Here is a 19,813-nt window from a genome sequence, read left to right on the forward strand (position 1 = left end):
ACCTCATGAGCCACAGCACCACTTCCGGCTTTTTTCTTTTTGCTTATGTGGTGCTGAAGAATCGAACCCAGGGCCTCATGCATGCAAGGCAAGTGCTCTACCACTGAGCTACCTTCCCAGCCCAAGTGGAAATTTTTTGATGATGGCAGTCAGTGGATTCATAGAACATGAGGTTATTGCAATACTGGCTGAGAGAGGCAGTCTAGCACATACATTCACATTGCATATCTCCAATGACTTACAGGAGTGTAAAGCTTACATCAAGTCCCAATTCTCATTGAGTACCTTTGCCAAAGGGCCCAAGAATATAAATATATACATTTTTCTTATAAAGCAATGTCTTGGTTTTATTCCCCTTTATGAATTAACGGCTCTATGAAAAATATGAAAGGGTCAGGAAGTAAAAGTTGAGGAAGTTATCTAACAGTGATTGCTCTTAAAATTATATTCTCTGAACAACAGGAGCCTATTGGTATAGAAGAATACAAGGATTAATCATTAAGTTCCAGAATTTGTACTTAAGAGGAATATAATTCTAAAGAGAATAACAATGTAGTTAAGACAAAGTTATAACATTCATATGTAATGAGCATTACAATGGGAACAAAAGACTAAGATAAACATAATTCTGAAGACTATTAATACAAAAAAGGGTAACAGAAGGTTCCACTCTACAAAAACCTTGCTGTAAAATCTGTGGTATAGTTTTTGTTTTTGTTTTTAAATGAGAGCCAGGTGCATATGGCTCTTGTGTGTAGTTCTAGTTACAAAGGAGACTGAGACCTTGAGGATTCAAGGTTAGAAACCAGCCTGAGCATAAAAGTCTAAGAGACTTCATTTCCAATTAACTAGGAAAATGCTGGGCTGGAAGTGTGGCTCAAGTGGTAGCACACCTGTCCAAGTAAGAAGGTAGAGAAAGAGATAGAGAGAAAGTGAGAGAGGAGGGGGAAGAAGGAGGAGGAGGAGGAGGAGGTAGAGGAGGGGAGAGGGGAAGGACGGAGGGAAAGGGTACAAGAGTGAGCAAGGCCCTGAGTTTAGCCCCATATCAGCACTAAAAGAAAAAAGACAAAAAAGGCCTATGGAAAAATCAATTTTTAAAAAAGCAAATATTTTTACACAGTATTTATTTTTCTATTTTTAAAAAAATGTCAGTGCTGGATTAAATCCAGGGCCTTGTGCATACTAGGCAAGCACTGGAATACTGAGCTAGAGCCCCAGCCCTGCAGTGTTTCTTAACTGGATGATGTTTGTAGTATTAGAATTAGCTTAATATTTTACCGTTTGGCCTTTAGATGGAATTTTAGAAAACACCTAGCAAGAAAATAGTTCTGAAAGTGCTTCCGCTTCAGTTCTTTGGTACAATTTGGTCACTCTGATAGTAATTAATCCATTAGGTAAGTACTTAAAACATTCATGTATAACAGAAGTGCAAAGATGCTACACATATTTAGAAAAGCATGACTGAAGAATAAATTATATTTTTGACTTCATCAAAACAAAATTCTAAAATTTTACTTGAAGCTCTGGTGCAAAGATGTCTATACTAGCTATAAGAACAACTATAATTCAATTTATCTGAAACAAATGTTACAACCCTTTTCTTGACTATTAGAATAATTGTTGTATATACTTTTAATGAAAGCAGAAGAGGTAAATTTTAGCTTCAAAAAAAAAAGAATAATTTTGAATCATATAGAGTTATACTCTTGTGTCTTTTGATTCGGTGAATGCCAACATTTAGAATTTAATGTACGTTTGCACAATGTTTAAGACTCTTTTATTTCCAGAGATATCTAATTTTCCTCTTCGAGCATCTTCTCAATTTCTTTATCCCAGCTTTCATCCCGCTTCTCAGACTCTGCCACCACTTCATACTCCTGAAGTTCTTGTTGTAGCTCCTTTTCCCAATCAGCAGAATCCTCTACAAGAAACAAAGGGGAAGGAAAACAAAGATTCTCTCTGAATTCTTAAAGCTGGTGATACCAATTCAGTCAACTTTACCAACAAAAGTCCTCATCATAGTAGTTCCTTCTTTCGTTTTTCTCCTGTGCTGGAGGTGGAACCCAGGGCTTCCCACAAGCCACAACCCTAGTTCAATGTCTCAGGCATCTTCAGTGTAAGTGCTTTCAATGTCTCAGGCATCTTCAGTGTAAGTGCTTAGGAAAACACTTTTTTTTTTTTTTGCCAGTCCTGGGACTTGAACTCAGGGCCTGGGCACCATCTCTTAGCTTTTTTTGCTCAAGGCTGGCACTCTACCACTTGAGCCAGTTTCATTTCTAGGCTTCTCTGGTTAATTGGAGATAAGAGTCTCATGGACTTCCCTGCCTGAGTTGGCTTTAACCTGGATCTTCAGATCTCAGCCTCCTGAGTAGCTAAGACTAAAAGTATGAGCCACAGGGGCCTGGCTTGGCATGAACTTTTTTCTTGTTTTTTTGGTCCGGTTGTGGGGCCTGAACTCTGGGCCTGGGCGCTGCTGTCTCTCGGCTCTTCTGTTCAAGGCTAGCGCTCTACCACTTGAGCCACAGCACCACTTCCGGCTTTTTTCTTTTTGCTTATGTGGTGCTGAGGAATCGAACCCAGGGCTTCAGGCATGCAAGGCAAGCGCTTTACCACTGAGCCACCTTCCCAGCCCTTGGAATGAACTTTTAACAGAGACCAAGGAACAATGTAATTAGAAAGATAAACTTGTTAATGCAGAACCAAAGCTATCAGATAATTGTACATTTTGTTTACCTAAGCTGTTGTTTTTCCTTTTATTTAAATGAGTAATTCATAATATTTGGTTGCAAATTAATCTTTACCACTATGAATGAGGATAATGGTAGCAAAACCAGTTAACACTTATTTAGGACCTATAGAACTGGGCTCACTCTCTTTTCTTTCTCTCTCATGTACACATACACACATACAAAGCACAGACATACACACACATACCCTTTTAGTAGCTATAGTTGAAATGAGAATAAAATAAAAGCGTTTTTTTTAGTTTTCCTGAAGCAGTGACCAAGGAAAAGACCTTGCATACTGTATGGGAAAGCACCAATCTCACAAGTACTTCATTAAGTGCTTGCTGAGTTCTAAGCTGCCTGTGAAGGGACAGAGGCAACATGGAACTGTCCTTAAGTAGCCTACACCTTAGCTGGTTGAGCCAATATGCAGAATATGATATAGTCCAAATCATCACTCAGGCTGGAATTCAGAGAAAATTCAGTTCCCCTGGAGCAGTAAAGCCTTAGGAATCCTGCTGGCCCCTGTGGCTTCTGCTAGGGGTACAATCACCAGAAAAAAGAGAGACAGCTGCCAGAAATGTATGGGCTTAAGAGCTCCTTGCTTTTGTGATGATCAGAGGCTATGTCTTATCAGAAACCAGTCGGGGTTGGCACTGGGGAGACCAAGACAAGAGGATCAAAAGCTCAAGGCCAGTCTGGGTTACACAGTAAGACTATCTCCAGACAGGCTCTGCGGGCCTACACAATACAGGTTTTCACTGACCTGGCTAGTCCCTCACTCCTCCTCCCTTTTCTTCTCAAATCTGTCCTTCAGACTTCTTCCTGGCTGCGGCAGCATGCAGACAGTGTTCAGGTTCCCCTTTCCAGGCTCCTGTTCTAGCTGGCACTCTACACAACTGTGAGGACAGCTGGCTTTCTGGATGCATTTTAAGTCTGAGATGGCATCAGAAAACTCTTCATTTGATAGTGATGGACTCGATCCTTTTGTTTCATGCAGTAGGTAGCCAGTAACTTGGCCCAATGTGCCGAAGGAATACAAGAAGTCCCCTCAAGAAATGTTACAGATTTCTGCCTAGGATGGCTATGAACTGCCATCCTCACATCTCAGCCTCCTGAGCAGCTAGAATTTCAGGTGTGAGCCAACAGTGCCTAGCTACAATTAGTTTTTAAAAGGCAGGCTGTTCCTTTCTGGAAATGATGCTCTTTGTGTGCATCTTTTCTAGTGGTACTGGGGGTTTGAACTCAAGGCCTTGTGCTTGTTAGGCTGGTACAATACAGCTGAGATATGCCCCCAGCTCTGTTTTTCACTAGTTACTTTTAGGATTCTCCCAGGCATTTGCTTAAGCTGTAATCTGTCCACCTTTAGGCTCTTCATCCTTGCTGGGATCACAAGTGTGTGCCACTGTGTCCAGTTTCCTGTCCATGGAGATGGAGTCTCACAGACTTTTCTTGTTCAGGCTAGCCTCAAACCCTGATCCTCCAGTTCTCAGCCTCTCACGTAGCTAGAGTGAGAGTGTTGAGTCACCAACATCCCTGGCTCAAAGTTTGCAACATATTTTTGACCAATTGCCGTTAACACTTTTACACAATCAACTTTGAAATTTGGGAAAAGGTTAAAGTTTCATTAAAAAAAATTGTTTACCGTCTAGTACAGTTGTCTCCTCTTCCTTTCTGTCAAGTACAAGCTGCTCCATTTCTTTTCTTAAATCTTCCTGATTTAAGTTGCAAGCACCAAAGGCATCACTGACAAATTCTGAAACCCCAGGGCTACTAGAAATTTCCTCCTCATCCTGAAATGGGACAAGAGAGCTCTTGTTGGTGTTCTCTATGTGACATGCATGCTTATGGTTGTCTCAGAATGTACGACAACCTAAGTTTTGCTGGCTGTAATACTAACTTGTAGTTGCTTGGTAACTTAATGAGTTACCACCTGAGGCTATTACTCTCCTTCCTAGCTGAGATCACTCTGACCATTTGCTAAAATCCCTAATGAGCACACTGAGAATTATGTATGGCAGTAAATCGCCTTGTGTGTCAGCTATAGGTCGTTGACTCTTCTGGTACTGGAGTCATCATCTTCCAAACAGATCAACCCATCCTCTTCAGTGTTAAATGGCATCAGAGATAGTTAACCCAGTTACTACATTTCCAGACATTAACTACTAGGTACAATGTAAAACTGTATTACCTCTTGAGATTTAAGCTGAGATTTGATTACGACAGGTGGCGTTTTGGGCCGTACTGCCTCTAAGAAGTGAGAATAAAAGAGACAATAATTGCTTGATTCAGTTCTGAGTATATATTACAATAACAGCTAAAATATCTATAAGTATAATGATCCTAAATCATTTTCAGAAATAAGCTTTAAGATTGGCTTTTTTTTCTTTTGCCAGTCCTGGGATTTGAACTCAGGGCTTGGGCACTGTCCCTGAGCTTCTTTTGCTCAAGGCTAGTACTCTACCCTTTCACCCCTTGACAGCACCACTTCTGGCTTTTTCTGTTTATGTGGTACTGAGGAACTGAACGTAGGGCTTCATGCATGCTAGGCAAGCACTCTACCAGTAAGCCACATTTCTAGCCCCTTCTTATGTATTTTATGAAGAAAACAGTCAGGTGCAACCATCTTGACCTTTTACTTTGAGGGATATTTTTAATATGTTACCATATTCAATGTACCTTCTCTATAAAATTTCCAGCAGGAAGTGATTTTGGACTTCAGTGTTGGCAAAATTTATTGTGCTCTTTCTTTTAGGATAAAGGGAATAACATTATTTACCAAGTTCTCCGCTACTAGAAAGCAGAAATGAACATGTAACAGTCAAGCCTGGTATTCTTTCTCTCAGCTGTGTTTTCTCTAGTTGACTTTACAGACAGTAAATGCTTGAATGCTGTCTCATGTCCATTTGCTAAACAAGCAGTATTTGGTAAAATGGCATTCAGGAATAAAAGTAATACTAAGGAATGAGAAGGAATGATAGACCATTGAATGGATGTTAACATCTATGCAAAATGACCAATTTTACTGAATGAATTTCTTTTTTTGGGGGGGGAGGTCCAGTCATGGGGCCTGAACTCTGGGCCTGGGTGCTGTCCCTCAGCTCTTCAGCTCGAGGCCAGCGCTCTACCACTTGAGTCACAGTGTCACTTCTGGCTTTTTTCTTTTTGCTTATGTGGTGCTGAGGAATTGAACCCAGGGCCTCAGGCATGCAAGGCAAGCGCTCTACCTCTGAGCCACCTTCCCAGCCCCTTACTGAATGAATTTCATTCATTTACCTGCCTCTAAATGCAATTTCAGAGGCTTTCCTAGTTATACAAGCTGTACTTTTGGACATCCTGTCTTGCTTAATTCCACAAATAAAATTACCCTACTTCTTATGGGATTAGAGTCTGGTGGTGAATTACCTATGTGCAGTAGGTACTCATGAAAATATTAAATTATACAAACACCATTTCTCATTTGCTGGCAAATGGTTGTTGATACTATTGCATCTCATTATAGATGGCAAACGGTTGATGATATTATCAAACACTTTGCCTTACAACCAGGATTCGTGTGTCACAAGAATAAGGTGTCAGATGTCTAAATTGACAGTGCCAAGCTCAGAGCTGGTGACTCAGAGTGGACTGGAGCTCTGTTCTACAGATCACACATTCTGAAGAAGCCAGGATGTAAGAAAGTCTAAGACACACAGAGGAGGAGGAGACTAAATCAGAGTGGCAGACAGAAGCTAGAAAAAGTCACACGGTAATGGCAAAAAGAGACGTAGACATTGGAGAGAGAAATAAAAGGAACGAGAAAAGAGAGAGAGAAGAAAAAAAGAAAACACATAAGCTGTGTCAGAGAGACAGCAACAGAGAAGAATGCCCATTTCCTTTGAAAAGAAGTTTTCTACATGGCGATGTCCACATATTTGGCACACATACAAGACACTAAGTCACCTAAGAATATTTTTTACAGTAATTATTTTTTTGGCCACAGTGATCGCTTCCTCTGGAGTTTACCTGTCAGGGGCAAACCATCCTCACTGCCATTGCCTTTCTCTTCCTTTCCAGAGGCCTGCTGCTGGGCAGCCAGGGCAGTCAACTGTGCTGACTGCTTAATCAGGGAGACACGGTAAAAGTAGTTTCTCCAAAACACTTCTTCCTTCACCCTTTGAAAGACACAGAGGGGCACATGTGAGAATGCTGTACAGCAGAGACTGGAGTCAATCGTCTCCCTCTCCCTCTCCCTCTCCCCCTTCCTCTCCTCTCCTCTCTTTCCTCCTACCTTTCTTCCTCCTTTCCTTCCTCCCTCCCTCCCTCCCTCCCTTCTGCCAGTCCTTCAACTCAGGGCCTGGGCACTGTCTCTGAGCTCTATTTGCTCAAGGCTAGTACTCTACCACTTGAGCCCCAGCTTCACTTCTGGCTTTTTGTGGTTAATTGGAGATAAGTCTCTTGGACTTTCCTGCCCTCAGATCTCAGCCTCCTGAATAGCTAGGATTACAGGCATGAGCTCTTTGTTTCTTTAGTACTACGGATGGAATTCAGAGCTTCACACTTGCACAACACAGGCACTGTACCACAAGAGCTACACCCCTGGCCCCTGGAATGCAAGACATTCAGGAGCACTATGCAATCCCAGTGAGGTTCAAAGGACATTTGCATTTGCTTTACAAGGGAAAGTTGAACAACAGGATAAACACAACAGGGACAGCAACAATAAGCAAGTTACGGAAAGGCACTGAGACCTCAGCATTTCTAGGTACAAATGACATCAACAGAGCCATTGGCAGAAAGAAAAGGCATGGTGGTAGTAAGGCAGTGTGACTAACCTAGAGCTAGAGGCAGAGCCAGGACTCCAAAGATATCTCCTGATTCCTGGGCTATTACGTGCTTTTCAGCACTAAGAAAGCACTGTGGGTGTTGTTCTTTATGAAACAAAATGGTTGGTGGCGTACTAAAAACTAGCAACTAGTAAGAGCAATGAGTTGTGAAATGGTTTATAGGAGGTTTTGTGTGTGTGTGTGTGTGTGTGATGCTGGGAATGGTACTTAGAACATCACACATGTGAGGCAAGTCCTCTAATTGATTAAAAAACAAAAACAAACATAACCCTGGCCAGGCACTGGTGGCTCACACCTGTAACCCTAGCTACACAGGAGACTCAAATCTTGAGATCTGAGGATCACAGAAGCCAGCCTGTACAGGAAAGTCCATAAGACTCTTACCTCCAGATAACCACCAAAAATTTGGAAGGACGCTTGGCCTGATGCTTGTGGCTTATGCCTGTGATTCTAGCTACTCAGGAGGCTGAAATCTGAGGATTGTAGTTCAAAGCCAGCCTGGGCATGAAAGTTTTTGAGATTCTTATTTCCAATTAACCACAAAAAAGCTGGAAGTGGAGTTGTGGCTAAAATTGGTAGAGTACTAGCCTTGAGCACAAAAGCTCCAAGACAGCGTTCAGGCCCTGAGTTCAAGCCCAGGACAGGTACCAAAAAAAAAAAAAAGCCAGAAGTGTGACTCAAGTCTAGAGTGCTAGCCTTGAGCACAAAAGCTCAGGGGACATGCCCAGGCTCTGAGTTCAAACCACAGGACAATCATAAAAACAAAACAAAACCAAACAGAGAGGCTGGGAATGTGGCTCAGTGGTAGAGTGCTGCCTATCATGCAGGAACCGCTGGGTTCCATTCCTCAGTACCACATAAACAGAAAAAGCCAGAAGTGGTGCTGTGGCTCAAGTGGTAGAGTGCTAGCCTTGAGCAAAAAGAGGCTCAGGGACATGGCTCAGGCCCTGAGTTCAAGTCCCAGGACTGGCAAAAAAAAACAAAACAAAACAACAACAACAAAAAACACAGAAAAGCAGAAATACCTAACCCTCCCACCCCTGCTGAATTAAAGTTCAACCAGAGAACTCTCAGTGGTTCTCAAACTTGGCTGCATATTAGACTTGTCTGGCATGCAGTACTGGTGCTCCAAGTGGAGTAAAGTGCTTTGGAATGGAGTGTGAGAGCCAAGCAGGGAGAGAAGGGAGTCCAAGTAGAGGAGAGAATGGAGGCAAAAGAGCTTGGTTACCTGCAGAGAGATTAAAAAGGCAAAAAGATTAAAGGTAGAAAAGGGAGTTAGAAAGATGGCAGGAGGAAAAATGGCAGTGATCTTCCTTGTTAGGTATCATCACAAGCACAGAGTGGCAGAGTGTTCATTGCACGGATATATAAATGAGCACATACACACTCGCTAGCTATGTCCTCTGACAGGGTGAGGAAGAGTGACAACCGCAATGGCCAAGGAGAACAGTAGGTGCTTTCTAAATACTATTTTCCACTAAAAGGGGCAAGCTCTCACTCCATGGAAAATGGCTGATCCTAGGATTACAGAAGGGAAAGAACAAGATGAGCCTGGAGAGAAAATAAGCATTTAACAGTGATGGGGATGAGCTGAATGACAGAAGTCAGTTTCAGCTGGTTGCTGCTCACCGAAAGGATAATTTGAGCATCAATAAATAATAACAGGTTATCCACTGCATAGAAAGCATGAGTCAGGCTGGGAAGGTGGCTCAGTGGTAGAGTGCTTGCCTTGCATGCATGAAGCCCTGGGTTCGATTCCTCAGTACCACATAAACAGAAAAAAGCCAGAAGTGGCACTGTGGATCAAGTGGTAGAGTGCTAGCCTTGAGCAAAAGAAGCTCAGGGACAGTGCCCAGGCCCAGAGTTCAAGCCCCAGGATAAAAAAAAAAAAGCATGAGTTGCCAGACACTAGTGGCTCACGCCTGTAATCCTAGCTACTCAGGAGGCTGAGATCTGAGGATTGTGGTTCAAAGCCAACTTAGGAAGGAAAGTTTGTGAAACTGGTACCTCCAATTAACCACCAGAAAAGTGGAAGTTGAGCTGTGGTTCAAAGTGGTAGAGTGCTAGCTTTGAATAAAAGGGCTCAGAGACAGCACCCATGCCCCGAATACTAGCCTCATGACCGACCCCCCCAAAAAAGTCTTAATGGATAGAAATATAAGAATGCATAGAATGTTTGCTGAAGAATGTAGTATTAATAGTTCCCAAAGTCCCTGCTTGCCGGGTGCTGGTGGCTCACACCTGTAATCCTAGCTACTCAGGAGGCTGAGATCTGATGATCGTGGTTCAAAGCCAGCCTGGGCTTGGAAAGACCGTGAGACTCTCATCTCCAATAAACCACCAGAAAACTGGAAGTGGCACTGTAGCTCAAGTGGTAGAGCGCTGGCCTTGAGTTGAAGAGCTGAGGGACAATGCCCAAGCCCAGCGTTCGAGCCCCACGACTGACAAAAAAAAGGCCCTGCTTAAAAATACTAATTACAGAGGGTATATGGGTATATTTGTGTCTGTGTGTATGTTTATATGATCCAGTACTGGGGCTTGAACTCAGGGCTTTACCCTGAACCACTTGAATCACAGCTCTACTTCTGTTTTTTTTTTTTTTTGTGGTGAACTGGAGTTCTCATGGAATTTCCTACCCAGGCTGGCTTCAAACCATGATCCTCACATTTCAGTCTATTGAGTAGCCAGGATTATAGGAGTGAGACACTGGCATTTAAAGCCACTTTTATTAGTATTATTATTTTGGAGTCTTAGGGCCTGAACTAAGAGCCTGGTTGCTGTCCCTGAACTTTTTTTTTTTTTTTTTTTTTTTTGTCGGTCGTGGGGCTTGAACTCTGGGCCTGGGCGCTGTCCCTCAGCTCTTCAGCTCAAGGCGAGCGCTCTACCACTTGAGCTACAGCGCCACTTCCGGTTTTCTGGTGGTTTATTGGAGATAGGAGTCTCACGGTCTCTCCTGCCCGGGCTGGCTTTGAACCGCGATCCTCAGATCTCAGCCTCCTGAGTAGCTAGGATTACAGGCGTGAGCCACCAGCGCCCGGCTGTCCCTGAACTTTTTAACCCTTGAGTCACAACTCTACTTCCAACTTTTCTTGGTGCTTAATTGGAAATAAGAGTCTCATGGACTTTCTTGTCTAGGCTGGCATTGAACTGTGATCCTCAGATCTCAGACTCCTGGACTTTCATAGACCCTCCCTCTTGATATGAAAGAGGCATACTGCATAAATCAGAAATCGTTCCCATCACAATAGAGAAGATTATACCAAAGGTTCCAAGATGTTTTCTGATAACGCAATAACTGAGCACAACACCTCCTGGTTTACTGGACTACTTCCACTTTCATTGTCTACTTTAGGGCCTTAGTAATCTGTGAACATCCTTTGGGAAAAACGGGGGAAATGTCACAAGTCCTTTCTAGCCTTGGGCTTTCAAAGCCTGAGGACAATACACAATGGAGCCTCATCTGGGTCTTACATTAGGTTGTCACAGGGAAGTGCTAACATACTAATGTACATTTGAAAATACAGAGCAAATGTACTATTTTCTAAAGTGTTCATAAATACTGATTCCTTCTGTCCAGACAGAATATCTCAAATGATCATGTTGCACATCTGGGTGTCAGGGGAAGTTCAGAAGCCCTGTATTTGTGTGTGATGGCTGGCTTGTTTTTAGATTGTGTGTGGGGTTTTATTTTCTGACACTGTCTCACCATAGGCCTGGCCTTAACTAACAATTCTCCTGCCTTAGCCTTCTGAGTGCTGGGTTTATAGGCAGGTACTATCATGCATGGCTCAGATTTGTTTTACTATGGAAATTTTCAACAAAATAAAAGCAGAAAGCGCAGAAAGACTACAAAAATGAACTCCATATATAGAACTTAAGTTCCATGATTATCAGCATATTTTCCTCTCTCCTGTACACATGCTTTCCTTTAGGTAAGGGTTGCAAAATTTTAAGGAAAAGTCAGATGTCATATCCTTTCATCCATAATATTTCAGTAAGCATTTCTAACAGATAAGGGCTTACAAAATGTGGTAAGTAAAGTCAAGTGTTGAGATGCCTGTAATCCCAATCTTGAAAGCAGATTCCAAGCCAGCATGATCTACATACTGAGACCCTGTCTCAATCTACCCCCTCGATAAAGTCCCCATATTCCAGTCCCCATAATTTCTAAATGATCCTCAAAACCAGCAGTAGAAAACTGGAATTAAAGCACTCAGTCTACCAGGCTCTGGTGGCTCATGCCTTTAATTCTAGCTACTCAGATTCTCAAATCTCAGCCTAAGCAGTACAGTCTATGAGACTCTTATTGCCAATTAACCACCAGAAAACCAGCACTGTGGCTCAAAGTGGTAGAGTGCTAGCCTTGAGCAAAAGAGCTCAGGAAGAATGCCAACATCCTCAGTTCAAGCACCATGACCAACAACAACAAATTTTAAAGTGCTTAGTCTGTGAGAAATCAGAAGTGGCAATTGCCAAACAATTCTCAAACACTTTGAAAAATTTAAAATTACTGTTGGCAGTAGAGTCTCCAGAATCATCAAGAACCAAAACTATGGATGTTACATCCTGCCATAAGCACTCTAGGCTACAGGTCCCAACAACTCAGGAGTCTCTTGAACCTTGACATGAGAGTCACAGTAGGGAGCCCAATGTGTGTTGGCTGAGAGAGACTGGAATGGTCAGGAATGGACAAGTTGATGGAGCCTACAAGTCTGGAGCACATACTTCAGTCCAGATACCTGATATTCATCCTTTTAAGTCAATTACACAGAAGAGACCTGACCTAAAATTCTAAGATGAAGGAACTCTTTCCCCCTCCCTCCTTCTGTCTGTCTGTCTGTCTGTATGTCTGTTTTTCATGCAGACACACACAAGACTTAATTCCTAGGGTTTTATGAGCAAATGAATTATGAATTAAGATATGAGATGGCACATTTTTTTCCTTATATCCTTAAGATAATATTTTAGACATAGTCTAAAGCTGGAATTTGCGCTGGGGCATTGGTGGCTCACATTTATAATCCAGTTACTCAAGAGGCTGAGATATGAAGGATCGCAGTTTGAGGCCAGCCTGGGCAGAAAAAGTTGGCTAGACTCCATCATGAAATAACCAGCAAAAAAGAAGAGATGGAGGTATAGCTCAAGTAGTATAGTTCCATCCTAGGAAGCTAGCAAGCACATGGGCCTGAGATCAAACCCTATTATTATATAAAAAAAAATCTGTGATGAGAATTTGGTCATAAAGCACATACTCCTCTTTTGGGAGGGTAGGGTAAAGCTGTAAAAACTATCAATGTGCTAATAATTATGGAGAAGAGTTTCACTAGAAAGAAAAATAAAAATGTTGGAGGCATGGCACAAATGGTAGAAAGCCTGCTTAGTGAGGCTGAATTCAAAGCCCAGTACTGCCAAAAAAAGGAAAAGAGAAAGAGAAAAATAAAGAGAAAGACAAAGGGCTGGGGATGTGGCTTAGTGGTAGAGTGCTTGCCTAGTATGCACGAACCCCTGGGTTCAATTCTTCAGTACCACATAAACAGAAAAGGCTGGAAGTGGTGCTGTGGCTCAAGTGGTAGAGCGCTAGCCTTGAGCATAGAGAGGTTTAGGGACAGAGCACAGGCTGAGTCCAAGCCCCAGGACCAGCAAAAAAAAGAAAAGCAAAAACAAAACAGGCTGGTGCTAGTGGCTCATGCCTGAAATCCTAGCTACTCAGGAGGCTGAGATCAGAGGATGGTGGTTCAAAGCAAGCCAAAGCAGGAAAGTCTGTGAAACTCCTATCTCCAATAAACCACCAAAAAACTGGAAGTGGCACTGTGGCTCAAGTGGTAGAACACTTGCCTTGAGCTGAAGAGCTATGAGATAGTGCCCAGGCCGAGTTCAAGCACCACAACTGACAAAAATAAAAGAGAGGGAGGGAGGGAGGGAGAGAGAGAGAGAGAAGATTGAGTCTGTATATCTGTTTGGCCAAGTCCAGAAAAACATGTCCAAAATGGTTTTCTCATACAGACAAGACGTGCTGTTATGTGAGACTTTTTGTGTGTGCGTGTTGGTCATGGGGCTTGAACTCTGGGCCTGGGTACTGTCCTGAGCTCTACAGCTCAAGGTGAGTGCTCTACCGCTTGAGCCACAGTGCCACTTTTGTGCTATTGTGTGGACCTAAGGGCAAGAACATTTGCGACAATCCCTTTGTGGCTGGACAGCTAAACAGAGCAAAACAAATATGTGCCCACTGTACTCCCTCTGAAAATGCCACAGACATGCGGCAGAGATTAACAGAAAAGGAATCACATGGATAAATCCCAGGGAAGGACAGTGGATGCTGAAAAGTCAATATGCAAATAGTCATCTACTTGCTGAGCAGAGAAAGCTGCTAGAAGGAGGGCAGCAGGCCTGCTTACTGGGTAGACGCTCAGAAAGGCCTTGCAACAAGAGGTAGCAGCAGGCACATATGAAGGTCAGCTAGGCTCCATACAAGAGGTATGGAGAGACAACTAACGCATGTCATGAAGCAAAGGCAGATGGTTTACTATGTGGGGCTGAGCCATGACTGGTAGAGTTGAGACTGGGACGTGTCACCATACAAAAGCCACAGGGGTCCGGGATGGACTATATATTGACTGTGACAAGTCAGGCCTTTCTGCTATTTAGCTATTGAGTCTCTGGTCTAAAGGGCCTCTTCCCAACATGCAGTGGTCAAGTACCCTTTCAGTATACAGCCTCATTAGTGCAGAAGGATGGGTAAGGGGCATCTGCAACATGAAAACAGCCAAGTCCAAAGATCCTTTTCTGGCAGAGAGAATGGGGCTTGAATGTAGAGCCTTGCCCATGCTATGTAAGTAGTGCACTATCAATTGAGGCAGGCCTCCAGTCACCCAAAGATTCTGAGCAAACTGCACAGAAGAGTATCTGGAGAAAATCAGACTTTTTCTCTTCATGAAACTGTAAGAGCCTACATCTACAGAACAAGAATAAGAATGCTGGAATAGCCGGGTGCTTGTGGTTCATGCCTGTAATCCTAGCTACTCAGGAGGCTGAGATCTGAGGATCACAGTTCAAAGCCACCCTGGGCAAGAAAGTCCATGAGACTCTTATCTCTAATAAACCACTAAGAAAACCAGAAGTAGCACTGTGGCTCAAGAGATAGAGTGCTTGCCTTAAGCTGAAGAGCTGGGGGACAGTGCCCAGGCCCAGAGATCAAGCCCCACGACCAACCAAAAAAAAAAAAAAGAAAAGAATGCTGGAATATCCACAGATTAAGAAAGAAAGCTGATTTAAAACAAACAAACAAAAAAACCCACCAGCACATCTGGGTACTGGTGGCATACACCTGTAATCCTAGCTACTCAGGAAACTGAGATGTGTGGATAGCAGTTCAAAGCCATCTGGGGCAGGAAAGTCTGTGAGACTCTTTTTTTTTTTTTTTGGTCTGTCATGTGGCTTGAACTCTGGGCCTGGGCACTGTCCCTCAGTTCTTCAGCTCAAGGCAAGCGCTCTACCACTTGAGCCACAGTGCCATTTATGGTTTTCTGGTGTTTAACTGGAGATAAGAATCTCGTGGACTTTCCTGCCTGGGCTGGCTTTGAACCGTGATCCTCAGACTTCAGCCTCCTGAGTAGTGAGGATTACAGGCGTGAGCCACTGGCACTAGGCAGTGAGTCTCTTATCTCCAATTAACCATTAGAAAACTGGAAGTGGAGCTGTGGCTCTAACTGGTAGAGTGCTTTGAGCAAAAAGAGCTCAGGGACAACACCCAGGCCCTGAGTTCCAGCCCCATGGCCAACAAAACAAAAACAAACAAATAAATCCCAGTTTGAGCCAGGCACTGGTGGCTCATTCCTATAATCCTAGCTGAGATCTGGGATCTTGAGATCAGAGGTGGCTGAGATCTGAAGATCAAAGTTCAAAAGCCAACTCCAGGAAGGAAAGTCTGTGAGATTCTTAAATCCACTAAACTACTCAAAAAAAGCAGGAAGTGGCACTTGGCTTAGGTGTTAGAGCACTAGCTTTCAGCAAAAGCTTAGGGACAGAGCCCAGGCTGAGAGAGAGAGAGAGAGAGAGAGAGAGAGAGAGAGAGAGAGAGAGAGAGAGAGAGAGAGAGAGAGAGAGAGAGAGAGAGAGAGACACACACACACACACACACACACACACACACACACACACACACACACACACACACACACACACACACACACACACACACACACACACACACACACACACACACACACACACACACACACACACACACACACACACACACACGTTCATGGGGATACTAAGCCCAAGGGAAACTGCAGAAGAGAAGGGTGCCCTCTGCTGATAGGGCCATGGAAAAGCATCACAGAATATGTGCTTGCTTTGGAGCTTTAAGCAGTAGGGATTCTCAGAGTGGGGAAGAAAGGACCTTTGGTGGTGGAAAATCCACAGGAAAAACAAGCACACAGCTACTGAATACAAAATGTGGTCAGCTTGAGAAAAGGCAAAGGTCCTGATGAGCTTTGTAGATGTGAATTATATTTTCCAGACTCATAGGGTACATTTACTGTTTCTGAAGGAAAATCCATTCTACTTTTTCTTTTTGCTAGTCCTGGGGCTTGAACTCAGGGCCTGGGCACTGTCCTTAAGCTTCTTTTGCTCATGGCTAGCACTCTACCACTTAAGCCACAGCACCACTTCCGGCTTTTTCTGTTCGTGTGGTACTGAGAAATCAAAACCAGGACTTCTTCATGCATGCTAGGCAAGCACTCTACCACTGAGCCACATTCCCAGCCCATTCTACCTTCTAACTAGGATAAAAGAGCATTTCTCATCCCACCCCAAATATCCTGCCTTTGGTTTGCATTCCCTGGCATCCTGACAGCTGGGAGCTGCTGCAGGGTTTCTGGCCTTATTTTTTTTACAAATAGAAACTCTTGAGGCCATTCTCCCTCTCCCTCTCCCTTTCCCCCCTCTCCCCCTCTCCCCCTCTCCCTCTTCCTCTCTCTCTCCTCTCTCTCTCTCTCTCTCTCTCTCTCTCTCTCTCTCTCTCTCTCTCTCTCTCTCTCTCTCGCTGTCTCTCTCTGATTTTTCAGTTGTGGGGCTTCAACTCTGGGCCTGGGCCCTGTCCCTCAGCTCTTTAGCTCAGGCTAGGGCTCTACCACTTGAGCCACAGCGCCACTTCTGGCTTTTTCTGTTTATGTGGTACTGAGGAATTGAACCCAGGGCCTCATGCATGCAAGGCAAGCACTCTATCACTGAGACACCTTCCCAGCCCTTCTCAATCATTCTTACTAATATTATGCATGGTACAATCACCATGGCCTTTCAGAACAGCAAGCATGTCAGCATGCAGCCACCACTCTAGTCTGAGAACACAGTACTTACAATTTAGGAACGAGGTCAAATCTCATCTTGCTTAGCAGCTCATCCTCTTGCAGCATTACCAAGGCAGTTGGATACATCTGATCAAACTCAAAATTAAACTGCACACCAGCTGGTGGGTCACGAAGGAAATTCCTCTTATCCTTTGATGAAAAAGGGGAGGAAGAATACAGGGGAAAATTCACAAAATGCAATTAACAGGTCACAGTGTATTATTATTTTTTTTTTTTGGGGTCCGGTCGTGGGGCCTGAACTCTGGGCCTGGGCGCTGTCCCTCAGCTCTTCAGCTCAAGGCTAGCACTCTACCACTTGAGCCACAGCGCCACTTCTGGCTTTTTTCTTTTTGCTTATGTGGTGCTGAGGAATTGAACCCAGGGCCTCATGCATGCAAGGCAAGCGTACTCCCACTGAGCCACCTTCCCAGCCCAACACAGCGTATTATTGATGAAAAAGTATTGAATTCTACCAAAAAGTTTCAGCCACAAAGTTCACTGATCTGTCACTGACCTGCTTGATTAACAGATGAGAGAACAACAGTCTTTCTTGTATTTTCTTGTGTGTGTGTGTGTGTCCTGGAGCTTGAACTCAGGGCCTGGGTGCTATCTTTGAGCTTTTTTGCTCAAGCCTAGTGCTCTACTGCTTCAGCCACAGCTCCACTTCCAGCTTTTTGGTTGTTAATTGGAGATAAGAGTTGCAAGGAGTTTCCTGCCTGGTCTGGCTTTGAACTACAACTTTCAGATCTCAGCTTCCTGAATAGGTAGGGTCCAGGCAGGAGCCACCAGTGCCTGGCCCTTTGATGTGTTTTCTACTTCTCACCAATCTCTTGGGAGGCTGGGAAATTTAATCATGTAACTCATGGAAATTATAGCTATGAATCATAAAAACACATGTTTTAGTAAGTACCTTTAGGTATATAAAGAGGGCTGGGAATGTGGCTGGACTGGGAATGTGTCTTAGTGGTAGAATGCTTTCTTAGCATGAATGAAGATCTGGGTTCGACTCCTCAGTACCACATAAACAGAAAAAGCTGGAAATGGCACTGTGGCTCAAGTGGTAGAGTGCTAGCCTTGAGAAAAAGAAGCTCAGGGACAATGCCAGGCCATGAATTCAAGCCCCAAACTGGCAAAAAATAAATTGATATCAATAGGAAAGTATTCCACAGGGGCTGGGAAGGTGGCTCAGTGGTAGAGCACTTGCCTTGCATGCATGAAGCCCTGGGTTCGATTCCTCAGCACCACATAAGCAAAAAGAAAAAAGCCGGGAGTGGCACTGTGGCTCAAGTGGTAGAGTGCTAGCCTTGAGCTGAATAGCTGAGGGACAGTGCCCAGGCCCAGAGTTCAGGCCCCATGACCGGACACAAAAAATAAAATAAAAAATAAAAAAAAGGAAAGTATTCCATATACCATGATTGGTTGACTTTCTTTTTCACTCAAGGTCATGAAAAACTTTTTGGTTTCAATGTTTACATCAAATTAGCTGTAATTTACCATAACTTATTTAACTGGGCCCATTTTAATAGTCATTTAAATAGGTATCACAATGAAATTTCCTTTTATTTTTGTGCCGGTCCTGGGGCTTTAACTCAGGGCCTGAGCTCTTTTTGCTCAAGGCTAGTGCTCTACCACTTGAGCCTCAGCTCCACTCCCAGCTGTTCTGGTGCTTAATTGGTGGTAATTGTCTTGTAGACTTTCCTGCCTAGACTGGCTTTAAAGCTTGATCCTCAGATCACAGCCTCCTGAGTATCTAGAATTATAGGCACGATCCATGAGCACCTGGCTTAAACTCTTCTCTTGTGTAGTTGCTAATGTATGTTAATAAAAGAAAAACGAAGAAAAAACAGTGGAGGCAGGGGTGGTGTAGTATAACTCTGTGGCAGGAACCATGTTTAAACTATACAGGACCCTGAGATTCAATCTGCATTCCCTCCAGAAAAAAAAAAGTGGATTAAAATAAAAATCCTGGGGGAAAAAAAGCTCCTATTGATGGAATTATGTGCCTTGCAATGAGCTAGCTGCTTAGGGTGGAAATATCAGCCTGGCCTTTACTCTCTGAGCACTGCCAGTTGAGTAGAGAATACAGAGAGGAAATGAAGGTATCACCCGCATTTCTGTTCAATCTTCTCACTTGTCTCAGGGTGATAAAAGCCTGACTTATTATACAGAAGTGCTGTGAGGTTCAATAGAGTAGTGTGTGGGAAAGTGCTTTTGCAAACTGTCAGATACCAAACAATTGCTAGCTGGTCTGGCTGCATTTCCTCCAAAGTCTTCAGGTAAAGTTTTGCAGGCCAGCATGTGGAATATTGTCCTATCAATTTTCAACAAGTACATATAGGTAAAGAGAAAATAGAGAATACAATCATTTCCTTCACAGAAACTAGAATGCTACCTAAAAAACTTCCTATGGTAATGTATCTCAAAACATTACTGTCAGGCCAGAAGCCAGTGGCTCATGCCTATAATCCTAGCTACTCAGGAGGCTGAGATCTGAGGATTGCAGTTCAAAGCCAGCCTGAGCAGAAAAGTCGGTGAGACTCTCATCTCCAGTAAACCACCAGAAAACCAGAAGTGGAGCTGTTGCTCAAGTGGTAGAGTGCTCGTTTTGAGCTGAAGAGCTAAGGGACAGCACCCAGGCCTGGCGTTCAAGCTCCATAACTAACACAAAACAAAACAAAACAAACATTATTGCCAGGTGTGCTGGTGCACATCTGTAATCCTGGCACTCTGGAGATGAAGGTAGGAGGCTCTGTCTGTTTCAAGAAAATTAAAACTCGCTGGGTACTAGTAGTTCCTGTCTATAATCCTAGCTAGCTACTTAGGAGGCTAAGATCTGAGGATTGCAGTTCAAATCCAGGCCAGGCAGGAAAGTCTATGAGACATTCATCTCCAATTAACCACAAAAAAGCTG

At 43.6% G+C, this 19,813-nt stretch overlaps 1 protein-coding gene across 2 annotated transcripts in view; it reads right to left on the reverse strand.

Moving 5' to 3' along the window:
• Positions 1-326: 326 nt before the first annotated feature.
• Positions 327-19,813, reverse strand: part of Syap1 (synapse associated protein 1) — a 34,113-nt gene continuing 14,626 nt past the window's right edge. Inside the window, exons 5-9 of one of the 2 annotated variants that reach the window (XM_070040805.1) lie at positions 16,913-17,052; positions 6,732-6,880; positions 4,918-4,976; positions 4,372-4,519; positions 327-1,921 (exon numbers count right to left, since the gene is read on the reverse strand). In XM_070040805.1, the coding sequence (XP_069896906.1) occupies positions 1,794-1,921; positions 4,372-4,519; positions 4,918-4,976; positions 6,732-6,880; positions 16,913-17,052 (624 nt within the window). In that variant the 3' untranslated portion in view covers positions 327-1,793. The remainder of the gene's footprint in view (positions 1,922-4,371; positions 4,520-4,917; positions 4,977-6,731; positions 6,881-16,912; positions 17,053-19,813) is intronic. The other variant, XM_070040806.1, reaches the window with a different exon arrangement.

Source organism: Dipodomys merriami, unplaced genomic scaffold (genome assembly GCF_024711535.1).
Source record: "Dipodomys merriami isolate MVZ:Mamm:240054 unplaced genomic scaffold, mDipMer1.0.p SCAF_3, whole genome shotgun sequence".
NCBI lineage: Eukaryota > Metazoa > Chordata > Mammalia > Rodentia > Heteromyidae > Dipodomys > Dipodomys merriami.